A 23289-nucleotide genomic window follows, 5' to 3' on the forward strand; every position below is an offset into this window, starting at 1 on the left:
GGGCAAGGGCAGGCTGAAGCTCTTGCCGAACGATCAACTTCCTAGAACCCCATGCTCCACTATAGTGGAGACTGTTCACATTCCAGGATGCGAGATGTAAGCTACAAACAAAAAAGAGGAGCTATGAGGCATGCGGATACGCTTCGCTGCTAGTCTGGACAATGAACTCCATTCCCCCATGGTAGCCCTCGGGCAAACCATAGGGGTGATGGATGTGCCTAGTGGTACCACCAGGGCATCTATCAGCCACAGCAGCTCTAGCTAGTTTGTTGAGCTAGAGCACTTCTTTGTATTCAAGGTTTTTCTGAAGTAATATAGTTAGCCACTCTTTATTTGCAAAAAAAAAAGAGTATTATATTTCCTCATGTTACCATGGGCAGGAGGGTCTCTCAAGACCAAGATTGCCAATATGATTTACATTATGGCATGTTTGAAAGGGGAGGGTTGGCTTGGTAGACTTTGGTATTTCAATCTCAGGTTTAGTGTAGTAAGTAGTGTTACTTGCATCAAGGAGTTTTGGGTGTATTTACCCAAAATGCGGTAAATTCCATCTAATAATGATATAACAATACGTATGAGTGCGCACGTGTGTGTGTGTGTATTTGTGTGTGTGTAGGGCAAGGTGAGCTGATAGGTCCAATTGAGGAAGTCTCGTGGCTTGAAGGCATAAGACTTATGTTACAGTTGAACCCAACTTGGTTCTTGATCATTGGAAAAAGTGCTCCCATTCGACCATTCATCCTGAGTATTTCGTGAAGTAGAAGAGTCGGCCAACCAGAGGTGGAGGCTACTTGGGGGTCGATACGTTCATTGAAGAGTCATTTTCCCCACTTCGTTCTTGAGGATATTGTCGAGGACAGAAATCATTCATAAGGGGGAAATGTTTCATCCTTGGACACTCGGATGGGTGCTAGTAGTATTGGTCAAAGTGGTCATGAAGTCACTTAGTGCGAATACACTAAGCGCACTTCAGGGTTAGGGCAACCAAGTCCTATTTATAGGACACTCAAGTCCCATCGTGCACATCATTGTATGATCATCACTCTTGGACTCTTGCCCTATAGGCTAATGCGTCTGTACAATGGGATGGTGTGGGCAGGTGGTATGGGAGACTAATTCTTGGGATGTGGTCATGACCCGGTTTATTGGTCGCTCCCAAGCTCAAGGTGAGCCCATTTGGCTTTATGGGTTGGATGGAATCTGATGTCCATTACCTATATGTCCGTGGATATAGCTTGTGTTGTGGCTTCCATGCAGGCTAGATCCTAGGTGGATGTTTCACCATATATAAGCAGCGCATCCAACTCATTTAGACCTTCCTTGTTTTTGGAGCGAATACAAAATCCCTTGCACCCTTTTGTAAATTGATTTGAACTTTAGAATGAAACGTTCCTTACTTGGGAAAGCTTAAATGGTCTTGCTTCCACTTGATCATACCAAAGGCATTATCGTTCAGTACAATGACTGTCAGATTAAGCTGCAAGCGAACAGCTGTCTCCATTTCCTGACATAATGAACACCAGGAAGAGATCAATTCTAATAATGAGACCCACAAAAGATCAATTTAAATTCAACATGGCACACATGAAACAAATTTTGGCAGGCTTTGAAAGTGAAGACGAGGTGAAGAAAGCATGTAAACCTGAGAATTCATCATGAACCCACCATCACCACACACAGCAACAACTTTCTTTTGCGGATACAGCAATGACACTGCAATAGCAGAAGGCAATCCAGCTCCCATGGTTGCTAATGCATTGTCAAGCAGTAAAGTGTTGGGTTCATACGCCTGTTATTATCATTTGTAAGAAGCAGACACAAGCCTGTGTAGTTGATTTGAAAAAAGTTGCAATATGCATCTGGTAAATTATCGAAGGATCGAGAATTTTACGGGTGCAATATGTTATGTCATTGTAAAAGAAATGTCTTTGAAACACGCAGTTACAAGCAGTAATACATGTTTTGCATATATACCTTGTAACAACGAGCAAACCAAATCTTGTACATTCCTGCAGGAGAGGTATCAATAGGAGTTTACTTGTAAATAAGACCCCAATTTCAAGCTGCTAAACCTCAACAATAAGAGACGAAAAGAGCTCCTTTTTTGCACAAATTTAATACTGACAAGGTTAAAGACCACCTTCTGGCTCTGTGTGTGTGTGTGTGTGTGTGTGTGACAGAGAGAGAGAGAATGAGAGAAAAAAAAGAGAGTGCTGAGATTTTGAGATTTATTCCCTGACTTCCTGCTAATACTTACCATTATCTAGACAAACAACTCCATCATCCGGCATAGCTCTCCTGCAAAGCCAGTTAGATCCTACATTACTCTTTGAATTGAAATGTCATGCAACACAATTTAGCATGTTTACTCAAACATCTCTGACAGACTTTAACTGTTACCAACTTCCACTTGACAATCTAAAACTGCCAGCTGCTCACAAACACAATGTGTACTACTTTTTTCTGAGACAAAAGAGATTCATATTAAGAACACCTCACAAAGATTCCTTCAGGTAAAATACAAAGTACAAAAAAACCTGTAAGAAACTACTAAGTACATCATAAATACAATAGTTGGATGAACAAACAGTATGTTGAGCTTAATGCCAAACAAAATGTGGCTCTTAAGTCAAAGGTGTCTGAGTCTCATGTCTGCATAATCTCCTCCTCCTCCACTAAGGAGTTACCCTACGGTCTCTCCCATCTCTTGCAAAGCATATGAATAGTCAAATCCTAGAGAGAGTCTCTACAATAGAAATATCCTATAGATCAATGGCACGGCTTCACCCTACGGTCCAAATGAACCAAACAATAATGCTCGCAATCAACTCCCATTTGTGGCAATGTCTCCTGGTCCACTTTGCCTCCCTACTCTCGAGTAGGGATCATGCTCACTCGCTGGCCAACCATAAGAAAGGTGTGCCTCCCAAAAAAATCATTGTAATCACATGCTAAGCCTCTAGGTGTGACCCAACCTACTGCCCCCAAGTCACAATCATAGTCTTAGTTCTACCATGCATATGGTGAGGAGAGCACTACAGCACCTACAGCATGGACGATTGATGGATCACACAGCTTCATTTATGCAATGGACATTTTGGCTCCTCTCCTTGTTTTTATGTTCAACACAACTCTAGTGGAAGGCTTCCCAAACGAGTAGACCATGTGACATGCATACATCGTGCCCATCCACAAGTCTAGCGATACCCTAGATCTTGGTAACCATAGGATCATCATGGTGGGCCACACATTGGCTAAGATATATAAGAGCAATGATGGAGACAGAGCACAATGCATATGCAGAGAGACTCGAGAGGGAGATTGAGGGCAGCACGTCAAGCTGTTGGATTCAAACAAGGTTTCTCTACACTTGACCACATCTTCACCCTAAGAGGCATGATTGAGCCGGCAAAAGTACACAAGCAAAGACTCCATTTCTTCTTTGTGCATTTCTACAAAGCATTCCACAAGATAGATTGCTACACAGGCTGCAAGCATTGGGGATCCCATCCAACGCGATTCAAGGCTACTATGCATTGTGCAAGATGTTGAAATAAGTGAGATAACTAGGACTTTCAAGCATGGTCTCTAGTACCAAAGTAGGGATGTCCCCTCTCCCCCATACCCTTTGGAATCTAAATCAACAAGATGGAAGACCACATCACACAAGGAGGCAGTGATGGGGTGGATATAGCAAGTATATTGGCCTCTATTAAAATTTATGCTGACGATATTGTTTTGGTCTCTGAGTCAAAGAAAGGTCTATGGCAACAAATCCATGCCCTTCATTACTTCTATACATAGCGTGGATTGACAATTAACCTTAGGAAAACCAAGATCTTGATCTGCCACACATGTCTACTTAGGGGTCACATTCATTGCATTTGTTGGGAGATTCGTCATGGCACAACCAACCAAAGATCAACTCACACAAGGATATGTAACATTAGTCATGATGGAGAGATAATGTCACCATGCACACTTCTAGGAGCCTCATGTTGAGATGTTGAGCTCTACATGAGTTGGCATCCACTACTTGCCTTTGTAATCTAGCACGATATTATTCGCTAAAGTGTTAGATGACCAACATAAGGATACACCAATGATTCTACAGCTAGACTATGCCCATGTAATCCATCCTTGGTTATGGCACATTCATTGTGCCACCTCTTCTTTACTAGCGGGTTCACACTTAGTGACCGCATGTACATACGTTGTGGTACTTCACTAGCGTGTTAGGTGATCAACATGAGGATACGACAATGATTCTACAACTAGACTATACCCTCATAGTCCATCCTTGGTTATGGCACATTCATTGTGCCCCCTCTTCTATGATATCCGTGATTTTGCAAACTTGATTTCTATGCTAATACTTGAGAAGAATAACCTTGGCTTGGATTCCTGTTCTTCTCAAAGCAAAAACAAGTCTGAACATGTGTTTTATTCTACTAGTAGAGGTAGAGGTCATGGCAAAGGCCAAGGTGATAGTCGTGGTCAAGGTTATGATGCACACCAAAATATAAGGCAGTCCCAAGAAAGGGGTAGTGAAAGAGGAAAAGTTGCAGATTCTAATAGGCAACAAAATTCTAGTGATAGCAAAGAGTGTTGGCATTGTAGTCAAAAAGGCCACATTTCTAAATGTTGCTTCAACAAAAAAGACTGAAATTAGAAATTGAAAAAAGTAGCAAGGTAATTATGTATCCAGTAGCAGAAACAATGATGACAAAAGTGAACAATTGTTTATTATGCAATACTTTATGAATACTATGATTGTTCATGGTTCATCAAAGAATGATATAGATATGTAGATTCAGGTGCCTCTCTCTAGCCACATGACTTCTCATGGAGAGTGGTTTAGAGAAATGTGCAGTCCAAAGTCTCCGGGCTATGTAGAGACAAGGGATGATACAACTCACCCCATTACTCATGTTGAAAATGTTCCTTTAAGTATACAGGATGGCAAAACTAAGTACTTGGCAGATGTACAGCATATACCAAATATTACAAAAAACTTATTTTCTGTTGGTCAGACAGTAGAACATGGATTGCAAGTTTGGTTCACATCTGATGGTTGTTATATAGAAGATCTTAAAAATAAATGTAAGTTGATTGCAAAAGAAAAACATACTAGTAGATTATTTACTCTTGATGTAAGCCTGCCTAAAACGGATGCTGCCATATTTGCACAAGGTTCAAGTGTTGTAGCTGATATTGAAATTTAACATAAAAGAATTGGTCATGTGAATGTGTAGTGACTGAAATACACGCTATCAAAACAGATTGTGGATGGTTTTTCCAAGTTTAGGATTGATGGGATGCATAAAGTACTTTAAGCATGTTAATTTGAAAAGCAAGCAAGGCATGTGTTTCCACATGAAAGCATATATACAAGAAGCCACTTGAATGGATACATTCTGATATGTAGGGTCCTACAAAGACTGCAACTTTGAGTGGTTGCAGGTATTATGGTTTCTTCATTGATGATAATACTTGCAAAGTATGGGTTTATTTTGTGTCAGAAAGAAACTTGCAAAGTATGCACTAATGTCAGAAAGAAACTTGCCTCATTACTATTGGACTAAAGCAGTTCCTACTATTGTATACATTATGAGCAGGACACCCACTATTACTATACATGGTATGACAGCTCAATAGAAGTTTACAGATAGAAAGCCAAATCCGTCCCATCTAAAAGTATTTATATGTATTGCTTATGTGCACATTCCTGATGAGTTGCGCAATAAATTGGATCCCAAAGCTGAAAAATGTGTGTTTGTTGGATATTCTCTTGAGTAAAAGAAATATAAATGTTATAACAATGTTACACGTGAGCTAAGAGTTAGCAAGGATATTGTTTTTTATTAAATGAATAGCTAGTAATGTGCAGAATATGGTTGGGGTTGAGCATGAGAGTGTGGTTGTGCACAAAACACATTAAAAGTCACAAACATTGACTGGACCACAAGAGTCACAAACCTTGGAGTAGAAAATTGAGATCACATGTTACTCCACTAAGTATATCACAAATATCAAGAAAAGGTAAAGAGAAATTGGGGACTCACCTATTATGACAGATATATCATCATGTTTCTCACATGTTGATGTTGATTCAGGTACCTCTAAGCATAGCTTAGATAAGGAGTTTGGGATTCTGCCTATTAAAACACCTAATATGCGAAAGGCACAGCAGAATGCTAAAGCACCTAGCAGTGATCCAAGTCCACGCAGGTCATGTAGAGTGAGAAGGCCAACGCAGGGATTAACATATAATTTTGTCCCCCCCCCCATCAGTTTCAGCACAACCTGCAGCTCGACCTGCTTCTTGCAGCCGCCTAGCCAGATGCCAACTGTCCCGTCAATCACGATGCCTTTGCCTGCACCACCAGCACCCTACTCGTCACACCCAGCACCAGTGTCCCCCCCAACCTTCTGTTGCCTACGTCTGTGGCAAACGCAGCCTCTGAGCTGCCCTTTCGCCATCTACCACGTCAGTTTAGTCTGCCCCGCCACTCATCATCAGACGTCGCTATGCCCGTCAACAATCGACAGCTCCACCCATCAACAGTAGCCAGCGGTGCCTGCTTGCAGTCGCTACGCCCGTCAACAATCGCCAACTCAACCCCCATCTGTGAAACGTGTCTGGGACACATTGGATGCAAATTTTTTGGACACATTCATCATAAATTTTGGGGCTTGTATGTTTTCTGAGAACATTGGCATACGTACTGCAGTTAGAGTCACTCAAAGACTATTTTGAACAAATCTGAAGCAAGAAATTTTGGGGATTTTGTTAGTACAGTGTTGCTGAACACTAGTTGCACCTTGGATTGCATGCATTACATACAATTTTGACAGAGTGCACCTCTATATACTAATTGCAAAAAGTTATTTCTTGCAATTTCTAGGAATTTTCAGATTTCCAGTTTGGTCCCGCTTCGATATTGCTCTTTTGCCTTTTTTGGTAATTGATAATCATGGCAAATCAGGGAGGAGATGTCTTCACCTATGTATCCAAGGACAGATTGGATGGAAATAACTATTCACTTTGGTCCTTCGTGATGAAGAATGTACTTGTGGCCAAAAATATTTGGGATTATGTCAGTGGAGAAGAAGCTAGACTTGGAGTTGTGGCTCCAGCTACTCCTCCAGCAGGACGTGCACAATGGGCACCTCAGTCTACTCCACTTCAGTCACTTCCACAAAGATCCGCAGCTCAAAAAGCATGGTATACACGGGATGCACATACATTGTCGCTGATTGCATTGGCAGTTCAGCCGTTAATCATCCCCCACATTCGTTCAGTAGCTTCTTCACGAGAAGCTTGGCTAACTTTGGAGCAGATGTTTGTAGGCAAAAATGAGACTCGTATCTCTTTCTTAAAGAAAGAGTAAAGAAAGAGCTAGAGACATTGAAAATGGATGAAGGTGATTCTATTCAAGATCATTTGAACAAAATTCACAACTTGCGTGAGCAACTCATGAATATTGATGAGTACTATTCGAATGCACACATGATATCTACCACTTTGAACTCATTACCTCCTTCGTACTTGGCTTTTCATATGGCCTTAAACCTCACCATGAGGATTTCCACACAGCCAATCACTTTTTTTGAGCTAGTTAGTTTGCTTCTAGAGAAGGAGCAAACAAGAAGAAATAGTGGTGTGGATGCCATAGCCTCTGAGCAGGCTTTTATGATTAGACAGAAAGGCAAAGGCAGCCAAGTAAAGAATGCTTCGCAGAGTTCTGGGACTTCTAGCAAATCACAAGCAAGTAAAAAATAAATGGGCACACAAGCCAAAAAGGAAAAATGCCATTATTACAAAAAACCAAGCCACTACATTACTGAGTACAGAAAGCGCATTACCAAGGAGAAGAATGAGGAGTCAAGAATGTCTGTTTTTTATGCTCCTTCTACTGCTACTGAGTCCGCGTCCTTTGTTACGGACAGGGACTATTGCTTTTACACATGCAGTTATGACACTTCTTGGGTTGATTGAGCATTTAACTCTACTGAGGATACAAGCACTTGGTTTTTTGACAGTGGTGCTTCTAGGCATATTACATCTCGCAGAGACCTATTTGCTTCTATTGGTGCAGCTCCAGTTGGCAAGTCTGTACAGTGTGCCAATAATGCATCATACCCTGTTAGAGGTATTGGGGAGATTGTGCTCACAGCCATTGATGGCTCTATTCTCCGCCTACAGGATGCTTAATTTGTGTCAGGCATAAAGAAGAATCTGCTCTCTATTTCTTCTTTGGCAAGTTGTGGATTGCAGGTCACATTTGATGATGACAAATGCATAGTGACGGACAAAGAACACATGACTTTGATCTTGACAGGCACTTTATGTCATGGGTTACATGAGTTGGATGCTCTTTCATTTCATCAATCAATGTACTTGGCATCCACTCTTACTCCTGTTATGATACAGGCAGAGTTATAACATGCTAGGATGGGGCATGTGAACTTTGACAGCTTGATGCTCTTACAGCATATGTAGATGCTAGATGGATTACCTCTACTAGAGAGACCTCCTGAGCACTTGTGTGAAGGATGTATTTTGGGAAAAATGCATCGTTTTTCGTTTCCCCGTGATGTTGCTTTCAGAGCAATAGCTAGATAGTGCATTCAGATGTATGTGGGCCTATGCAGACAAAGTCATTGGGAGCATATTACTATTTTGTGACTTTTATTGATGACTTTACTCAATTTTGCTGGGTTTACTCTTTGGTCAAAAAGTCAGAAGTGTATGATGCATTTTTGGCTTTTATTGCACTTATTGAAAACCAATCTGGTTGTAAAATTAAGACTCTCCGTTCGGACCGAGGGGGAAAATACATGTCCTCTATACTGAATTCTTTTTTGAAGCAAAAAAGCATTGTCCATTAGTACACTACTGCTTATACTCCACAATAAAATGGGGTTGCAGAGAGGAAGAATCGGTCACTCATGGAGATGGTCAGATGCATGTTGAAAGCAAAGACCTTGCCTCAGTTTTTGGATGGAAGCCATCATATGTGCTTGCCATGTTTTGAACAAATGCCCCACCAAAGCATTGAAGAAAATTACACCTTTTGAGGCTTGGAACAGTCGGAAACCTTCTGTTGGACACTTTCGTACCTTTGGGTGCCTTGCATATGCACACATTCCACATGTACTCAGAAAAAATTTGGATAACAAGGCTGTCAAATACATTTTTGTAGGATATAGGCTCTATGATCTTGTTTCTAAAAAGGTGTATGTTAGTAGAGATGTACCATTTGATGAAAAATCAGAATTGTCCCTGGCTGGTTTAGACACATATCAAGCTGCCCGTGATGTATTTGAAGGGCTGCTGCCCATTACATTTGGTGATTCAGCTGGAGTTTCAGCAAGTGAACTCAATGTCCAGCCAGCTGTTTCTTTGGAAAATGCAGAAAATCAGCCATTGGCTGATCTGAATATTCAGCAAAGTACTGAAACTGAAATTCAGCAAGAGCTTATGCGCAATCAGGAGGCAAAACAAATGCCTAGATGGTATTTACAGACTATGAAAGATAGTCATCTAGATGCACCCATGGCTGGTCGTACTAGAATGCAAGCTCGCAGGTATGATATTGTACATACCATGGAGTTTGTTATAGCAGCAAGCACCCTTGATGATGAGGAGCCTAAACGTTTTGAGGATGCACAACAGAGTGTGCATTGGATGGCAGCAATGCAAGCTCAATTGGATTCTATCACTAAGAATCAAACATGGGATTTGGTGTCTTTGCCATTTGGGAAGAAATCCATTGGAACAAAATGGGTCTACAAGCTTAAATGGAATGCAAAAGGATCCATTGACAAATACAAGGCAAGGGTTGTAGCTAAAGGCTATGCACAGAAGAAAGGCATTGACTATGAGGAGACATTTGCTCCTACTTCCCCCATGACGACCATCAGATCTATGGTTGCTTTGGCTACTCATTATGGATGGGTTGTGTATCAGTTGGATATTAAAACTGCATTTTTGCATGGGGAACTTCATGAGGAAGTATGAAGGATCAGAACACTTGGTTTGCAAGCTAAAAAAAGCTTTATATGGTTTGAAACAAGCTCCTAGAGCTTGGTATGCAAAGATAGATGCTTTCTTGCTTAGCCAAGGGTTCATAAACAGCTCATCTAAGTCTACCCTTTACGTATGTAAAGAGGGGGGATCCATGCTAATCATTTGTCTCTATGTTGATGATCTCTTGCTTACACGGACACATGCTGATCAGATTTCAGCATTTAAACAAAATTTGCAGCAAACTTTGAAATGTCAGACTTGGGGTCTTTGCATTATTACTTGGGCATTCAGTTCATACATGATGCTAGAGGTATTGGGTCACAGTCAAGAAACGTTGGTAAACTTCTTGAGAAGTTTGGCTTACAGGATTGCAAGCCAATCTGTACACCAATGGAACCTGGACTTAAGCTGTCATTACATGATGACAGTGATTTGTTTGGTATACACACATGCTCCAGCAATTGGATGTCTTATTTACGTATGCAACACTAGGCCGGACATATAGTTTGCAGTTTCAGCCCTGAGCAGATATATGCATCAACCACGCATGTCACATTGGCAAGCTATTAAGCGTGTCTTCCGTTACTTGCAGGGTACTAGATCTCTTGGATTGCTTTATGCCAAGGGGGGACCACTGCAGTTACACGCTTATAGTGATTCTGATTGGGCTGGTGATTATGATTCACGTCACTCCACTAGTGGCAATTGTTTCTTTCTTGGCTCGTCTTGCATATCTTGGCTTACTAAGAAACAGTCCACTGTTGCCACATCATCATGTGAAGCTGAATACAAGGCAGCTTTCACTACCACAGTTGAATGCGTATCATTTAGACGCTTGCTAGCTGATCTGGATGTATCTAATACAGAGCCTACTCCTCTGTTCATTGGCAGTCAGAGTGAAATTGTAGTGACACGGAACCTAGTGTTTCCTGCACGCACCAAACACATTGAGATACATTATCACTTTGTCAGAGAGAGGCTACTTGCAGGTGATATCAGCCTTCTCTATTGTCCTACCACCAGTAATGTGGCAAACATCTTTACCAGAGCTCTTCCTCGTGACAAATTTGAACCATTTTGCAATGCTTTAAAATTGATCTCCTTTGGTGATGAATGATCCTTGTACTCTTGATCACTCTTCCCTCTAGGGGGGTTTGTTGGGTTTTCTCACTTACGTCTCACTTACGCCTACGCTCACATAGGAGTGTCGGTGATCAGTAGGACACTGGGGCACTTTTTACTCTCGGTAAAAGAGGTTATTTCCCCCAAACTTATGGTATTATTTCATATGTGCTTATGACACACACTTACGGGCACTTATCGTGTTTGGGTGTGAACACCCCTTACAACCCTAAGGTTTAAGGGTTGTACCTCATACTTTCAATTGACACTCTTCAGTCTATTGCATAACGCAAAAACTAGTTCTCTAACTCATAGAAGATTGGCAATCGAGGTTGGGAGATGATGTCTCGAATGAAATTGAAGTACTTTTCATGTAACTTATTCAAGAACAATGTAACCTGATCCTCATTTGACTTTGGAGAGCCCATAGTGGCGAACTCGGTAAGTACCACCAATATTCAGCCAGCTTGACTTTTAGATCATCCCCTTCTTTAATAGAGAACTCTTGAAGCTCAAAGTCGAGATTGATGCGCCGAGTACGATCACGAGCCGCATAGCGGTCGTGAAGGTGACTCCAACGCTCTGATGCGAGCAGAAAGTACTACAACTGGGAGTGAAACTCAGGAAGCAACCCCTACATCAGTTCAACATTGGCTGTGGCATTACGGGCTCTCCATTGACAGATGTAATCAAGGTGAGCTAGTCAAGGGTCCGCGGCATAAGCTCTAGACCAATGACGAGGTCCCAAAGACCCTGAGACTCAAGCACTTGTATGAAATTAGACCAAGTGGTGAACTTTGACCGGTTAAAATGTGTCTTATCCATAAAGGCATTCTTGGTCATGGCAACAGGAGTGGTAGTGCTTGGAGATGGATAATGTGAAAAAGTGTAGTGTGGGTAGAATGGGGGAGTGGAGTACACTTCGGAATGAGCCCCAGAGTGCCCACCAAGCATGCGTGTAGTGTACAAGGTGGATCCATAGGTAGGCATGGGCATGGTAACCACATGAGAAACCCAAGGAGATGGGATGGAAACACAAGGAACAGAAGATGGAAATCCCTGCGAAGGTGTAACCCAAGGAAAATGTGAAGACGCACCATAAGCAGAGGATGGAAACCCCTGCGTTTGAGTAGTCATGTGAGATGTGAAGCTGGGGATAGTAAGGGGGATGCTCATAACAGTCGACCTAGGAGTTATGGGTGTGCTCCTTTGCTCAAAGGTGAGAGGCACTGTGTTAAAGGGTGGCATCCCCCCTAAGGAAGTACCATGGTGCAAAGAGGTAGAGAATGGGGTGGAGAAGGAAAAGGTGCTAGGAGCGGAGATGGAAGATCCAACCCCTAGGGTATGTGATGCAAATATGGAGTGTAATCGAAGGTTTTGGAAAGATGATGAGAGGTGATCAAGGTGTGATATAAAAGAGGGTGGGATGGGAGGGAACTGAGAAGTGTGTGTGACATGCTCAAATGAAACAGAAGCTATAGATGTAGGTGAATTTTGTCAACTTCGTAAGCCCCCTCTATTGAAGTTCGCATACGCAAAGCCATTCGGATCCTGTACCTCAAAAGAAGAAACAGGGGACGGTTTGATTCATGCAACACAAAAGAATTGTACAAATCTAACATTGGACTTAGCTGAGATGATGAAGATGGATCACCAAACGTTCCAAATGCCATATGTCTGCCATGATCGGAGAGGTGGCCAGCCTCACCAACCGGTCCGGATGTGGTAGCAAAACTAATAGGAGGGGTGTAAAAATCAGCATACTTGTTGCAATAGTACTCCTCAAAGTCCTCCTCTATCATGTTAGTGAAATCCGGAATAGGAGAAGAAGAAGAAGGTGAAGGTGAAAGTGGAGTGTCGTCCTCCTCACGGAGTCCATAATGCCGTCTCAGGACCTCCAATGATGGACAAGCTTGATAAGATATCACAGGAACTGGAGAAGAAGGTATCTGGGACATTGTGATTCCGTTACGAGTCGTATTGTGTGCCTCGCACAAAGACTAGCTCTCCACAATATCCACAAGATACTCTTTACAAGAGCACTGACTCTGATACCATGTGAAGAAAACTGCTAGGTTTTGCATTGAGGACAGAGAGTGTACAACCACGACAAAAACACAAGAAGACAGACGCAGACACAAAGGGCAAAACTCAAAACTCAAACCCTAAACACAAAACTCAAATCTCAAACACAGAAACTCAAACACAAACAGAAGAAGGGAGAGAGAGAACACAAATCTAAAGTAAAACTATGCTGTAAATGAATGTAAGAGTGTACAGTGTCCTCATCAAGGGCAGAGCAATGTCGGAGAGTGATGTCCACCAGAGATGGATCCCAAGTCTGTGACCACCAGTCGGGGTGTAGCAGTGCTAAATAGTGAATGGCAGTAGGCTGGTCACCAAAACCCAATAGTCTGGAGGCTGGAAACTAGTAAACGCAGCAGTGTACCACCGATCAAAAGCTGGAAACTGTGCACAGGTGATGTAAACAGCATGACGACAACTCGACGTGTATCACAGAGTGTCAGGGAATACAATGCTGTAAATGTAGGCTGGCTGACCCTGACGATGATGGACGACAGGCTGAACAACAGTCTAGGACAGTTTGGAGCAGTCGCTCGTAGCTGAGAGCTATCACCTACAGCAATGGACATGCTGAGGATAATGTGGCTGCAATGGATGATGGCTGGACGGCAGATGGAGGCCGGCTGCTGGCTGGAAACTGGGCACCAATAGCAACAAAGGGTGGTGTGGGCTGGTGTAACCTGCAAACAAGGATGATAGCTGAATGGGGGCAGCCTATCTATTTATAGATGTGGAAGGGTGCCCCAAAAATTAGGGTGTTGGGAGGCCACTGAAACTCTCACGGACCGCTCCCCTTTTTCCAGTTTCTCATTAATTAAGTGTGTTTTGGGGCGGTTTAAGAGGCTAATCAACAGGTAATACATGTTTTAGCTCAACAAAACCTGTTGTGGAGCGCGAACGTGTTGAGTTAAAATATGCATTACTTGTTGATTAGCCTCTTAAACAGCCCCAACACACACTAAAAATGCTCTTTTACACTAAAACCCTAAAATGGGGAACGGTTCGAGAGAATTCAATGGAAACCCTAAAACGGGGAGCGGTTCGAGAGAGTTTAGTGGAAACCCTGATTTTTGGGGCACCCTTCCACATCTATAAATAGACAGGCTGCCCCCATTCAGCCATCATCCTTGTTTGCAGGTTACACCAGCCCATACACCCTCTACTGCTGTTGGTGCCCAGTTTCCAGCCTACAGCCCGCCTCCATCTACTGTCCAGCCATCATCAACTGCAGCCACATTATCTTCAGCATGTCCATTGCTGTAGGCGACAGCTCTCAGCTGCTGGTGACTGCTCCAGACTGTCCCAAACTGCTATTCAGCTTCCTGTCCATCATCTCCAGGGTCAGCCAACCTACGTTTTCAGCATTGAAGGCCCTGACACTCTCAGACACTGTTTCAGCCTGCTATTTACAGCAGACAATGAATAGTTTCCAACCTCCAATCGGTGGTATACTACTGCATTTACCAAGTTCCAGCCTCCAGACTGCTGCGTTTTGGTAAACAGCCTGCTGCCATTCACTATTCAGCACTCCTACACTCCGACTGGTGGTCACAGACTTGGGATCCGTCTTCGATGGACATCACACTCCGACATTGCTCTACCCTTGAGCGCATTGTACACTCTTACATTCATTTACAGCATTCATTTACTTCAGAGTTGTGTTCTCTCTCTCCCTTCTTCTATTTATGTTTGAGTTTCTGTGTTTGAGTTTTGAGTTTTGCATTTAGGGTTTGAGTTTTTGAGTTTTACATTTAGGGTTTGAGTTTTTCCGTCTTTGTTTGTGTCTGTCTCTTTGTGTTTCTGTCATGGTCGTACACTCTGTGTGTCCTCAATGCAAACCCTAGCAGTTTCCTTCACATGGTATCAGAGCCACTGCTCTTGTAAAGAGTATCCTGCGGATATTGTGAAGAGCTAGTCTTTGTGCCAGACACACAATACAACTTGTAACCGAATCACCATGTCCCAGACACCTTCTTCTCCAGTTTCTATGATGTCTTATCAGGCTTCTGTATCATTGGAGGCCCTAAGATGGAATTATGGACTCCGTGAGGAGGGTGACACTCCACCTTCACTAGATTTCACTAACATGACATAGAAGGACTTTAAGGAGTACTATCGCAACAAGTATGGTGATGTTAACACCCCTCCTACCACTTTTGCTACCACATCCAGACCGGTTGGTGAGGCTGGCCACCTCTCCGATCATGGCGGACATACGGCATTCCGAACGTCTGGCGATCCATCTTCATCATCTCAGCCAAGTCCAATGTCAAGTTTGTACAATTCTTTTGTGTTGCATGAATCAAACTGTCCCCTATTTCTTCTTTTGAGATACAGGATCCGGATGGCTTTGCGTACGTGAACTTCAATAGAGGGGGCTTACGTAGTTGACAAAATTCACCTACATCTACAACTTCTGTTTCATTTGAGCATGTCACACACACTTCTCACTTCCCTCCCATCCAACCCTCTTGTATATCACACCTCTCATCATCTTTCCAAAACCTTGGATTACACTCCACATCTACATCACACACCGTAGGGGTTAGATCTTCCATCTCTGCTCCTAGCCCCTTTTCCTTCACCCCATTCTCTACCTCTTTGCACCATGGTACTTCGTTAGGGGGAATGCCACCCTTTAACACAGTGCCTCTCACCTTTTAGCACATGAGCACACCTATAACTCTTGGGACGACTGTGATAGGCATCCCCCTCACTATCCCTAGCTTCACATCTCCCATGACCACTCATATGCAGGGGTTTCCATCCTTAGCTTATGTTGTGTCTTCACACTCTCCTTGGGTTACACCTACGTAGGGATTCCCATCTTCTGCTCATCGTGTTCCCATCCCATCTCCTTGAGTTCCTCATGCGGCTACCATGCCCATGCCTAGTCAACCTATCCCTACCTATGGATCCACCTTGCACACTACACGCATGCCTGGTGGGCACTCTGGGGTCCATTCCCAAGTGTACTCCACTCCCCCATCCTACCCACACCACTTTTTCACACTATCCATCTCCGAGCACTATCACTCCTGTTGCAATGGCCAAGAATGCCTTCACGGATAAGACACGTTTTAAAGGGTCAAATTTCACCACTTGGTCTATTTTCATGCAACAAGTGCTTGAGTCTCAGGGTCTTTGGGACCTCGTCATTGGTCTAGATCCTATGCCGAACCCTCCACTAGCTCACCCTGATTACATCCGTCAATGGAGAGCCTGCAATACCACAGCCAATATTGAGCTGATGCAGAGATTGCGTCCTGAGTTTCACTCTCAGTTGCAGCACTTCCTGCTCGCGTCAAAGCGTTGGAGTCACCTTCTCGACCGCTATGCGGCTCGTGATCGTACTTGGCACATCAATCTTGACTCTGAGCTTCAAGAGTTCTCTATTAAGGAAGGGAATGATATGAAAGTCAAGCTGGCTGAATATAGCCAGTTACTTGCCGAGTTTACCACTACTGGCTCTCCAAAGTCAGATGACGATGAGGTTATATTCTTCTTGAATAAGTTGCCCGACAAGTACTTCAATTTCATTCAACACATCATCTCCTAACCTAGATTGCCAACCTTCTACGAGTTTGAGTGCCAGTTCTTGAGTTACGCAAGGCTATATGATCAAGTCCACAAAAAATCCTCATCACAGCCTTATTCAGAGCAGAGGGGGTTGGTTGCCTCTGCTTCGGGAGGTACAACCACTAGTGGCAAGAACTCGCTAGATACGAAGGCAAGCCAATCAAAGGGTGACTCCTCTTCCTCAGATGGAACCAAAGAATCTAGACCTATTTGGTAGCAACTCCCTACGAAAAACCGGTTTTGCACACATTGCCAGAGAGCAGGCCATGTGGACGAGGAGAGTCGCTCCAAGGCCCAAGGTCTTTCACCTAAAAAGCCTCAACAGACCGCTGCGACTGCACAATCCAGTGGGGCTACGCCCTCCGCTCCTGCTTCATCTGCTCCTTCAGCACCCGTTGTTGTTGCTGTTGGACATGTGGCTCGAGTACAGCCTCAGCGGCCCATCTCTTTCACTACCCCTATGGGATTGGCTGATTAGTTTGCAGGTTCCGATCCCGTTGCACTTCATGCATCCATCTCACCTTCCTCTCCACCTCGTCAGGCGTTCCCTTGGTAGAGCCCCACTACTAGACGTACGCGATGGTAGCCACCTTCTTCGACTCACATGCCTCTAGGTCCTTTCGGATACCCTAGGTCAGTCTAGCATTCATTTTTCGCACTCTTAGAGTGGGGCCCATAGGATTCATTATCCTTAGTTTTTCCATTTTTCTGTCTTCCGCTGCATTTACTCACACACATACACATTCATTGCATTTATTTTGAGTTAGATTTTTTTTCTGTTCTGTTTTGCATTGGACCATCTCACCACTAACCTCTATGTTTACAGATTCTCATCTCTTTTGCAAGGTTTTGTCTTTCAGTGTAGGGCTAACTTGCAGATTGCTTTGGTCCTCCCTAGGCTAGAGGCGTGGGGATGTGCATCGTTCCTTTCATGGTTTCATCATTCTAGAAGTACTTGCTCTTCTTCCAGCATGGTGGTTTCCCCTCCCGAGACGAATCGTGCAACATCTCTCTCGATGCTATCATGGCGGTGACTTCTACCTTGCTCTTCTAGCGGGGTGCTTCATCCACTTCATCTTCTTTCATTCCTTATGATTCTTGGCACCATATGAAGACCAACATCAGGCTCATCTTTCTTCTTCGGCATCTACATTCAGGTTGAGAGGAGGTTCCTACCCTTCTTGGTATTCTACAAGCTTCAGCACTTTGTCTTCGACATCGGCTTCTTCCCCCTGTTGTACCTTACCCTTTGTATTACATGATTACATCATCTTTGTACTAGGGCGCTTGGGCAAGTGAACAATTTCCCCACAAGGGACACTGTCCAAGTGGCACCTACTACATGAGCATTCTTCAACATGTAGCATACTTTGCATCTCATTGTGCAAAGCACAACTTGCGCAGATCCTAAGTTGTTTCCACCGGCACCTGTTGCTACCACACCACCCTCCTTCATCACATGGATACCTCATCACCTATTTTTCCTTGTCATCGATATCCTGAGTGGATGGGTTAGCTTTTACTGTTTTGTGATGTGTTAGGTGTACCCTCCCTACTCCCATCTTCTGGGTCACTTTTACTCAATCGGCCGCATCCCATCAAATTTACTTCATTCACTCAAAAAAAAAAAAAAAAAAAACATTCCATGTAGTTCCATCCGCCTTTGTAGGGCTTGGTAGGCCACTGGGCAGCCAACATGCACCCTTTGTCCGATGCCCTATCCTCTCTAGGGTGACTACTTGGATTCCCTTGGTAAGATAACTATCGCCTCTGTAGTCTTGGTAGGCCACTGGGCAGCTGACATGCACCCTTTGTCCGATGCCCTGACTGCTTTGGGGTGGGACGCCTTGGGGTCAATAAACATCAAAGTGGTTGGCCTAACCTTTCAGCTCAATTTTGGGCCTGAGAGAGGGTGTTGAGCTAAAATATGCAGTACTTATTGTTTAGCCTCTTAAACAGTCTAAAACATACTAAAAATGCTCTTTTAGACTAAAACCCTAAAACGGGGAGCAGTTCGAGAGAGTTCGGTGGAAACCCTAAAATGGGGAGCGGTTCAAGAGAGTTTAGTGGAAACCCTAATTTTTGGAGCACCCTTCCACATCTATAAATAGATAGGCTGCCCCCATTCAACCATCATCCTTGTTTGCAGGTTACACCAGCCTACACACCCTCTGCTACCGTTGGCGCGTAGTTTCCAGCCTGCAGCACGCCTCCATCTGCTGTCCTGCCATCATCGACTGCAGCCACATTATCTTCAGCCTGTCCATTGCTGTAGGCGACAGCTCTCAGCTGCTGGCGACTGCTCCAAACTGTCCGAGACTACTGTTCAGCCTGTTGTCCATCATCTCCAAGGTCAGCCAACCTGCGTTTTCAGCATTGCACGCCCTGACACTCTCAGACACTGTTTCAGCCTGCTGTTTACAGCAGATTGTGCATAGTTTCCGGCCTCCGATCGGTGGTACACTACTGCGTTTACCAGTTTCCAACCTCCAGACTACTGCGTTTTGGTAACCAGCCTGCTGCCATTCACTATTCAGCACTCCTACACTTCGACTGGTGGTCACAGACTTGGGATCCGCCTTCGGTGGACGCCACACTCTGACATTGCTTTGCCCTTGAGCACACTGTACACTCTTACATTCATTTACAGAATTCATTCACTTCAGAGTTGTGTTCTCTCTCTCCCTTCTTCTGTTTGTGTTTGAGTTTTGAGTTTTGCATTTAGGGTTTGAGTTTTTGAGTTTTGCATTTAGGGTTTGAGTTTTGCCCTCTGTGTCTATGTCTGTCTCTTTGTGTTTCTGTCGTGGTCATACACTCTGTGTGTCCTCAATGCAAACCCTAGCAGTTTCCTTCACAGAATGCCTCCACTATCAAGCCATTGTACCAAGGGACTATGTAGATGACCCCCTTTGTGGAAGCGTAAGGTGAACTAGCCACTAGCTCACGGGCTACGTCTCATGAGGTGAGTCGTACCATGAAGATCCCTTGCCCCATGAGAATCATCTCCACGATCTGCGCCGTGCCAATGCACAACGTGGAGTGGAGCCCTGGATGGGGAGTGTCCTACAACCTGACCAAAGATTGTTGTTTCTTTTAGCTCCAGCTCTATGGCACAGACAACTAAGAGCTATTCCTCAAAGAGGACGACGCGCAAGGTATTTGATTGGGGGGCACTCGCAAAATGCACCGATGCTTGACCAGAGGTTTCCATTACGTGTCTCTACTAAGAACCTACCAATCACACTGTTGTACTGCCAAAGGGGATGTGTTGTTGCAAGTGGAGGGAGCAACCAGCCAAGGGGAGGGAGGGGGTGTGTTCTATTTTCTAACGGCGGTGGAAGCACCAGGTGCCACAAGTGATTTCGTCAGACTGGAGCCGCATGGGTGGGGGGACCTGGAGCCGTAGGGTGAAGGACAATGGGTGGGGGCCCTCGAGCCGCAAGGTGAAGGACAACGGGTGCCTAGGGTGTCAAACTAGAGCCGCGGAGGGTGGTGGGCCTAAATCGTCCGCCTGGGGGCAGCACGGGGGAGATATCCGAAGGAGGGGGGGCCAGCTCGTTACCTATGTCAAGCTTGATAACATTGAGAATTGCTGAGGCAATGTCAGAGAATGAGAAAGTAAGCTGAGGAGAGAGAAACTTCAGAAATATGCTGCCAAAATTGGCTCGAATCTGCTGGTGCCTATGTTGGAAATGACCAATTTGCCACTGCCCACCAACAACATGATCCCCAACTGCTCTCAGCTACCCCTGTAGGCTTCAAACCAGTTGTCGCCTACCTTCTTGGGCTGTCGCCTGCCTTCTATGGCCTCTTGATCAGCTAGCGACAAGTTGCTAGTGATCTCCAATGGTTGGTCTCTTGCTACTTTCCAACCTTAGAATGGCTGCCAAACAACCCTGTCTTAGCTTGCACGGGCAAGTTTGCCAAGTGGCTACCTTCCAAAAGAAATTTTCAAATTTAAATTTTTGAAAATTAATTAATTATCCATTTGATCAAATTGGTTAGTGTCCATCCACATTTAATGCACTAAGCCCTTTGAGATTTTACGTTTTTCCAACAATAGTTGGCCTTAAGACTAGCATTAAGTTATTAATTAATGCCATCATGCACCCACAAGTACCTCTCCAACATAACTTGTTACAATTTTTGCCACTATCACCCACTGTAAAATTAGGATACTTAGGCCCTGTCTCCATGACTTTGCTGACTTGCACTACACATGCATCTCACATATGCACAAGTTAATAATGCCAAAACTAAGCATTAGAAATACACATCCCCATGACACACCTCCCCCTTGAAATCCTTGCAATGGTCCCTAATTGCACTCTGCAATGTGACTCAAGTGAAAATACTCAACTAGAAAAGCATAGGCATCATAGTCAAAGAACATCAGCTGCTACTATTCAACTATGCTACTGCCAAATGGATGGTGAAATTTTCCAGCCAAGATAACTAGTTAAGTTATAACTCACCAAAACTGAATCATAATTGTTGCCACAACCACATGGGATGCATCCATTAACTCTAAACCAAAAGCGTTCTCAACCTAGAACCGTACAAAAGCATAAACTGAGCATAAATCATGGTGAATTGTTAGGGCATTACATAATACTGATGCCCAATAAAACAGCATTGAAAACCACTAATAATTGATGCAAATGCATAGTCTCAAAGTCATAGTGAAAACTATATCTATATGCATACCAATTACAATGACTAGTAGATTGAATAGTGACCTCATGGCAAATCTCCTATCAACAAACACTACCTTGGATGCATGTTGAATACATCCAAGATCCACTATATACATGAGTTGTCCATCCCTAGAGAGGAGTGGAAATGCTACCTCCCCTTTAAAATCAAACAGTGCTCTGGACCTCTCTCTACTGAACTGGGCCATGGTACTTAAAGATGAGTTACATAAATATCTATCCCATATGATCAGCCTTGATTTTCTTCCATACAAGAATGAAATGGGCCTACTTATTGAACCTATATATGATAGTCCCAATCCCATCATTAACTATAGGAGTCCTCAGAAGATCAAAAATGAAATCCATAGCAATGCTTTGCTAAAGCCTATCAAGTATAGGCAAAGGATGCAACAAGCCTAAAACGTGCTACTTTCATACTTGACCTTCTAATATACAATGCATATGCAAATAAATTTCTCAAATCATGTTTGAAGGCTGGCCAATAAAAGAAATACTCCACTACCTTAACCATAGCATCAATATCTCTATGCATTGCATGCAGGAAAGTATGACTCTCAATCATCACTTTCAGCCTCAATTGCTTTGTGGCATATTAATGCCCATGAATCATCAGAAAGTCATATCTAAGCACGTAGTGCTTATGCCTCTTGCTATTGTAGAGCTAATCATAAATATTAGCAAAATCCAAATCAGCAATGCACAAATCTTTCATGGCATCCAAGTCAGTGATAACCATGGTAACAGCTGAAATCTAAGACTTTCCAGATAGTGCATCAGCCACCATATTTTTCTTACCATCAATGTGCACAATCTGAAAATGAAACATAGAGAGGAAATTTTCCCATCTTATATGCTTCTCAGATAACTTCATTTGAAAAAGAAAATAGCTCAATGTCAATCTTCACTATAAAATCCGTCCCCAAAAGATAGTGTCTCCATGTAGAAAGTGCATGAATTATAGCAAGCAGTTCCTTCTCTCCATCATGGAGAACATGGCTCTCATAGGCCACTACATGACCATTGTGGATTAAAACATCCCCTATGCTGTCACCACATGTATCATACTAGACCACAAATGACTTTTTGAGATCATGTAATACAAGCACTGAACCCAAAGTCATCTTTTCTTTCAGCTTTTTAAATGCCGAAATTTCCACTCTTGTCCATCTAGAAGGCACTCCCTTCTTCTACAAAGTATGCAAGGGAGAAGCAATTTGCAGACCTCACGTACATTCTGCAAATAACCATTTCTAACACAATGTCACATCTCAATTGCCTCAAAATCTTTAGTTCACTTGTGGATTACAAGAATTATTGCTTGCTTATTTGGATAGTGGGATGTAGTTATGCCATAGGTCTGCAGGACACCTGTGGAGAGACTCTCTTTAGAATCTAGGCCAAGATCATTGCTTTTCTTTGTACTTGGGACTTTCTATACTTTCCATTTAGAGTCATGTGCAGTCAACCATTACAGAACACCTGGTTGGCTTCTCACCTGCCCCTTATATTATACTATTTCCCGCAATCTTTAATGTATCATTTAATTACTATACAGCACTTATCTCCTACTTTTTTACCATGGGAAGCTCTTTCTGAGGTGCTTATTAATAGACTTCTCTTTTCTTGAAAATAGAAATAAAGAAATACAAGACTTCTTCAATCTTGAACACAATTCTCCCATCATAGTGAGGCTAGAGGTGATGGAGACTCGATGCAAACTATCCAAGCTATATGCACGCTGCATATAGT

The 23289-nt window shown here is 43.4% G+C and overlaps 1 protein-coding gene across 1 annotated transcript in view; it reads right to left on the reverse strand.

The window, feature by feature from the left end:
* The window catches only part of LOC148035179 (uncharacterized), a 211309-nt gene that overhangs the window by 111995 nt on the left and 76025 nt on the right, over positions 1-23289 (reverse strand). Inside the window, exons 10-13 of the mRNA XM_087680159.1 lie at positions 2258-2298; positions 1975-2009; positions 1643-1789; positions 1398-1504 (exon numbers count right to left, since the gene is read on the reverse strand). Of these exons, the coding sequence (XP_087536285.1) occupies positions 1398-1504; positions 1643-1789; positions 1975-2009; positions 2258-2298 (330 nt within the window). The remainder of the gene's footprint in view (positions 1-1397; positions 1505-1642; positions 1790-1974; positions 2010-2257; positions 2299-23289) is intronic.

Source organism: Lygodium microphyllum, chromosome 6 (assembly GCF_053477565.2).
Source record: "Lygodium microphyllum isolate KBCC chromosome 6, Lygodium_microphyllum_v1.1.10, whole genome shotgun sequence".
NCBI classification, from domain to species: domain Eukaryota; kingdom Viridiplantae; phylum Streptophyta; class Polypodiopsida; order Schizaeales; family Lygodiaceae; genus Lygodium; species Lygodium microphyllum.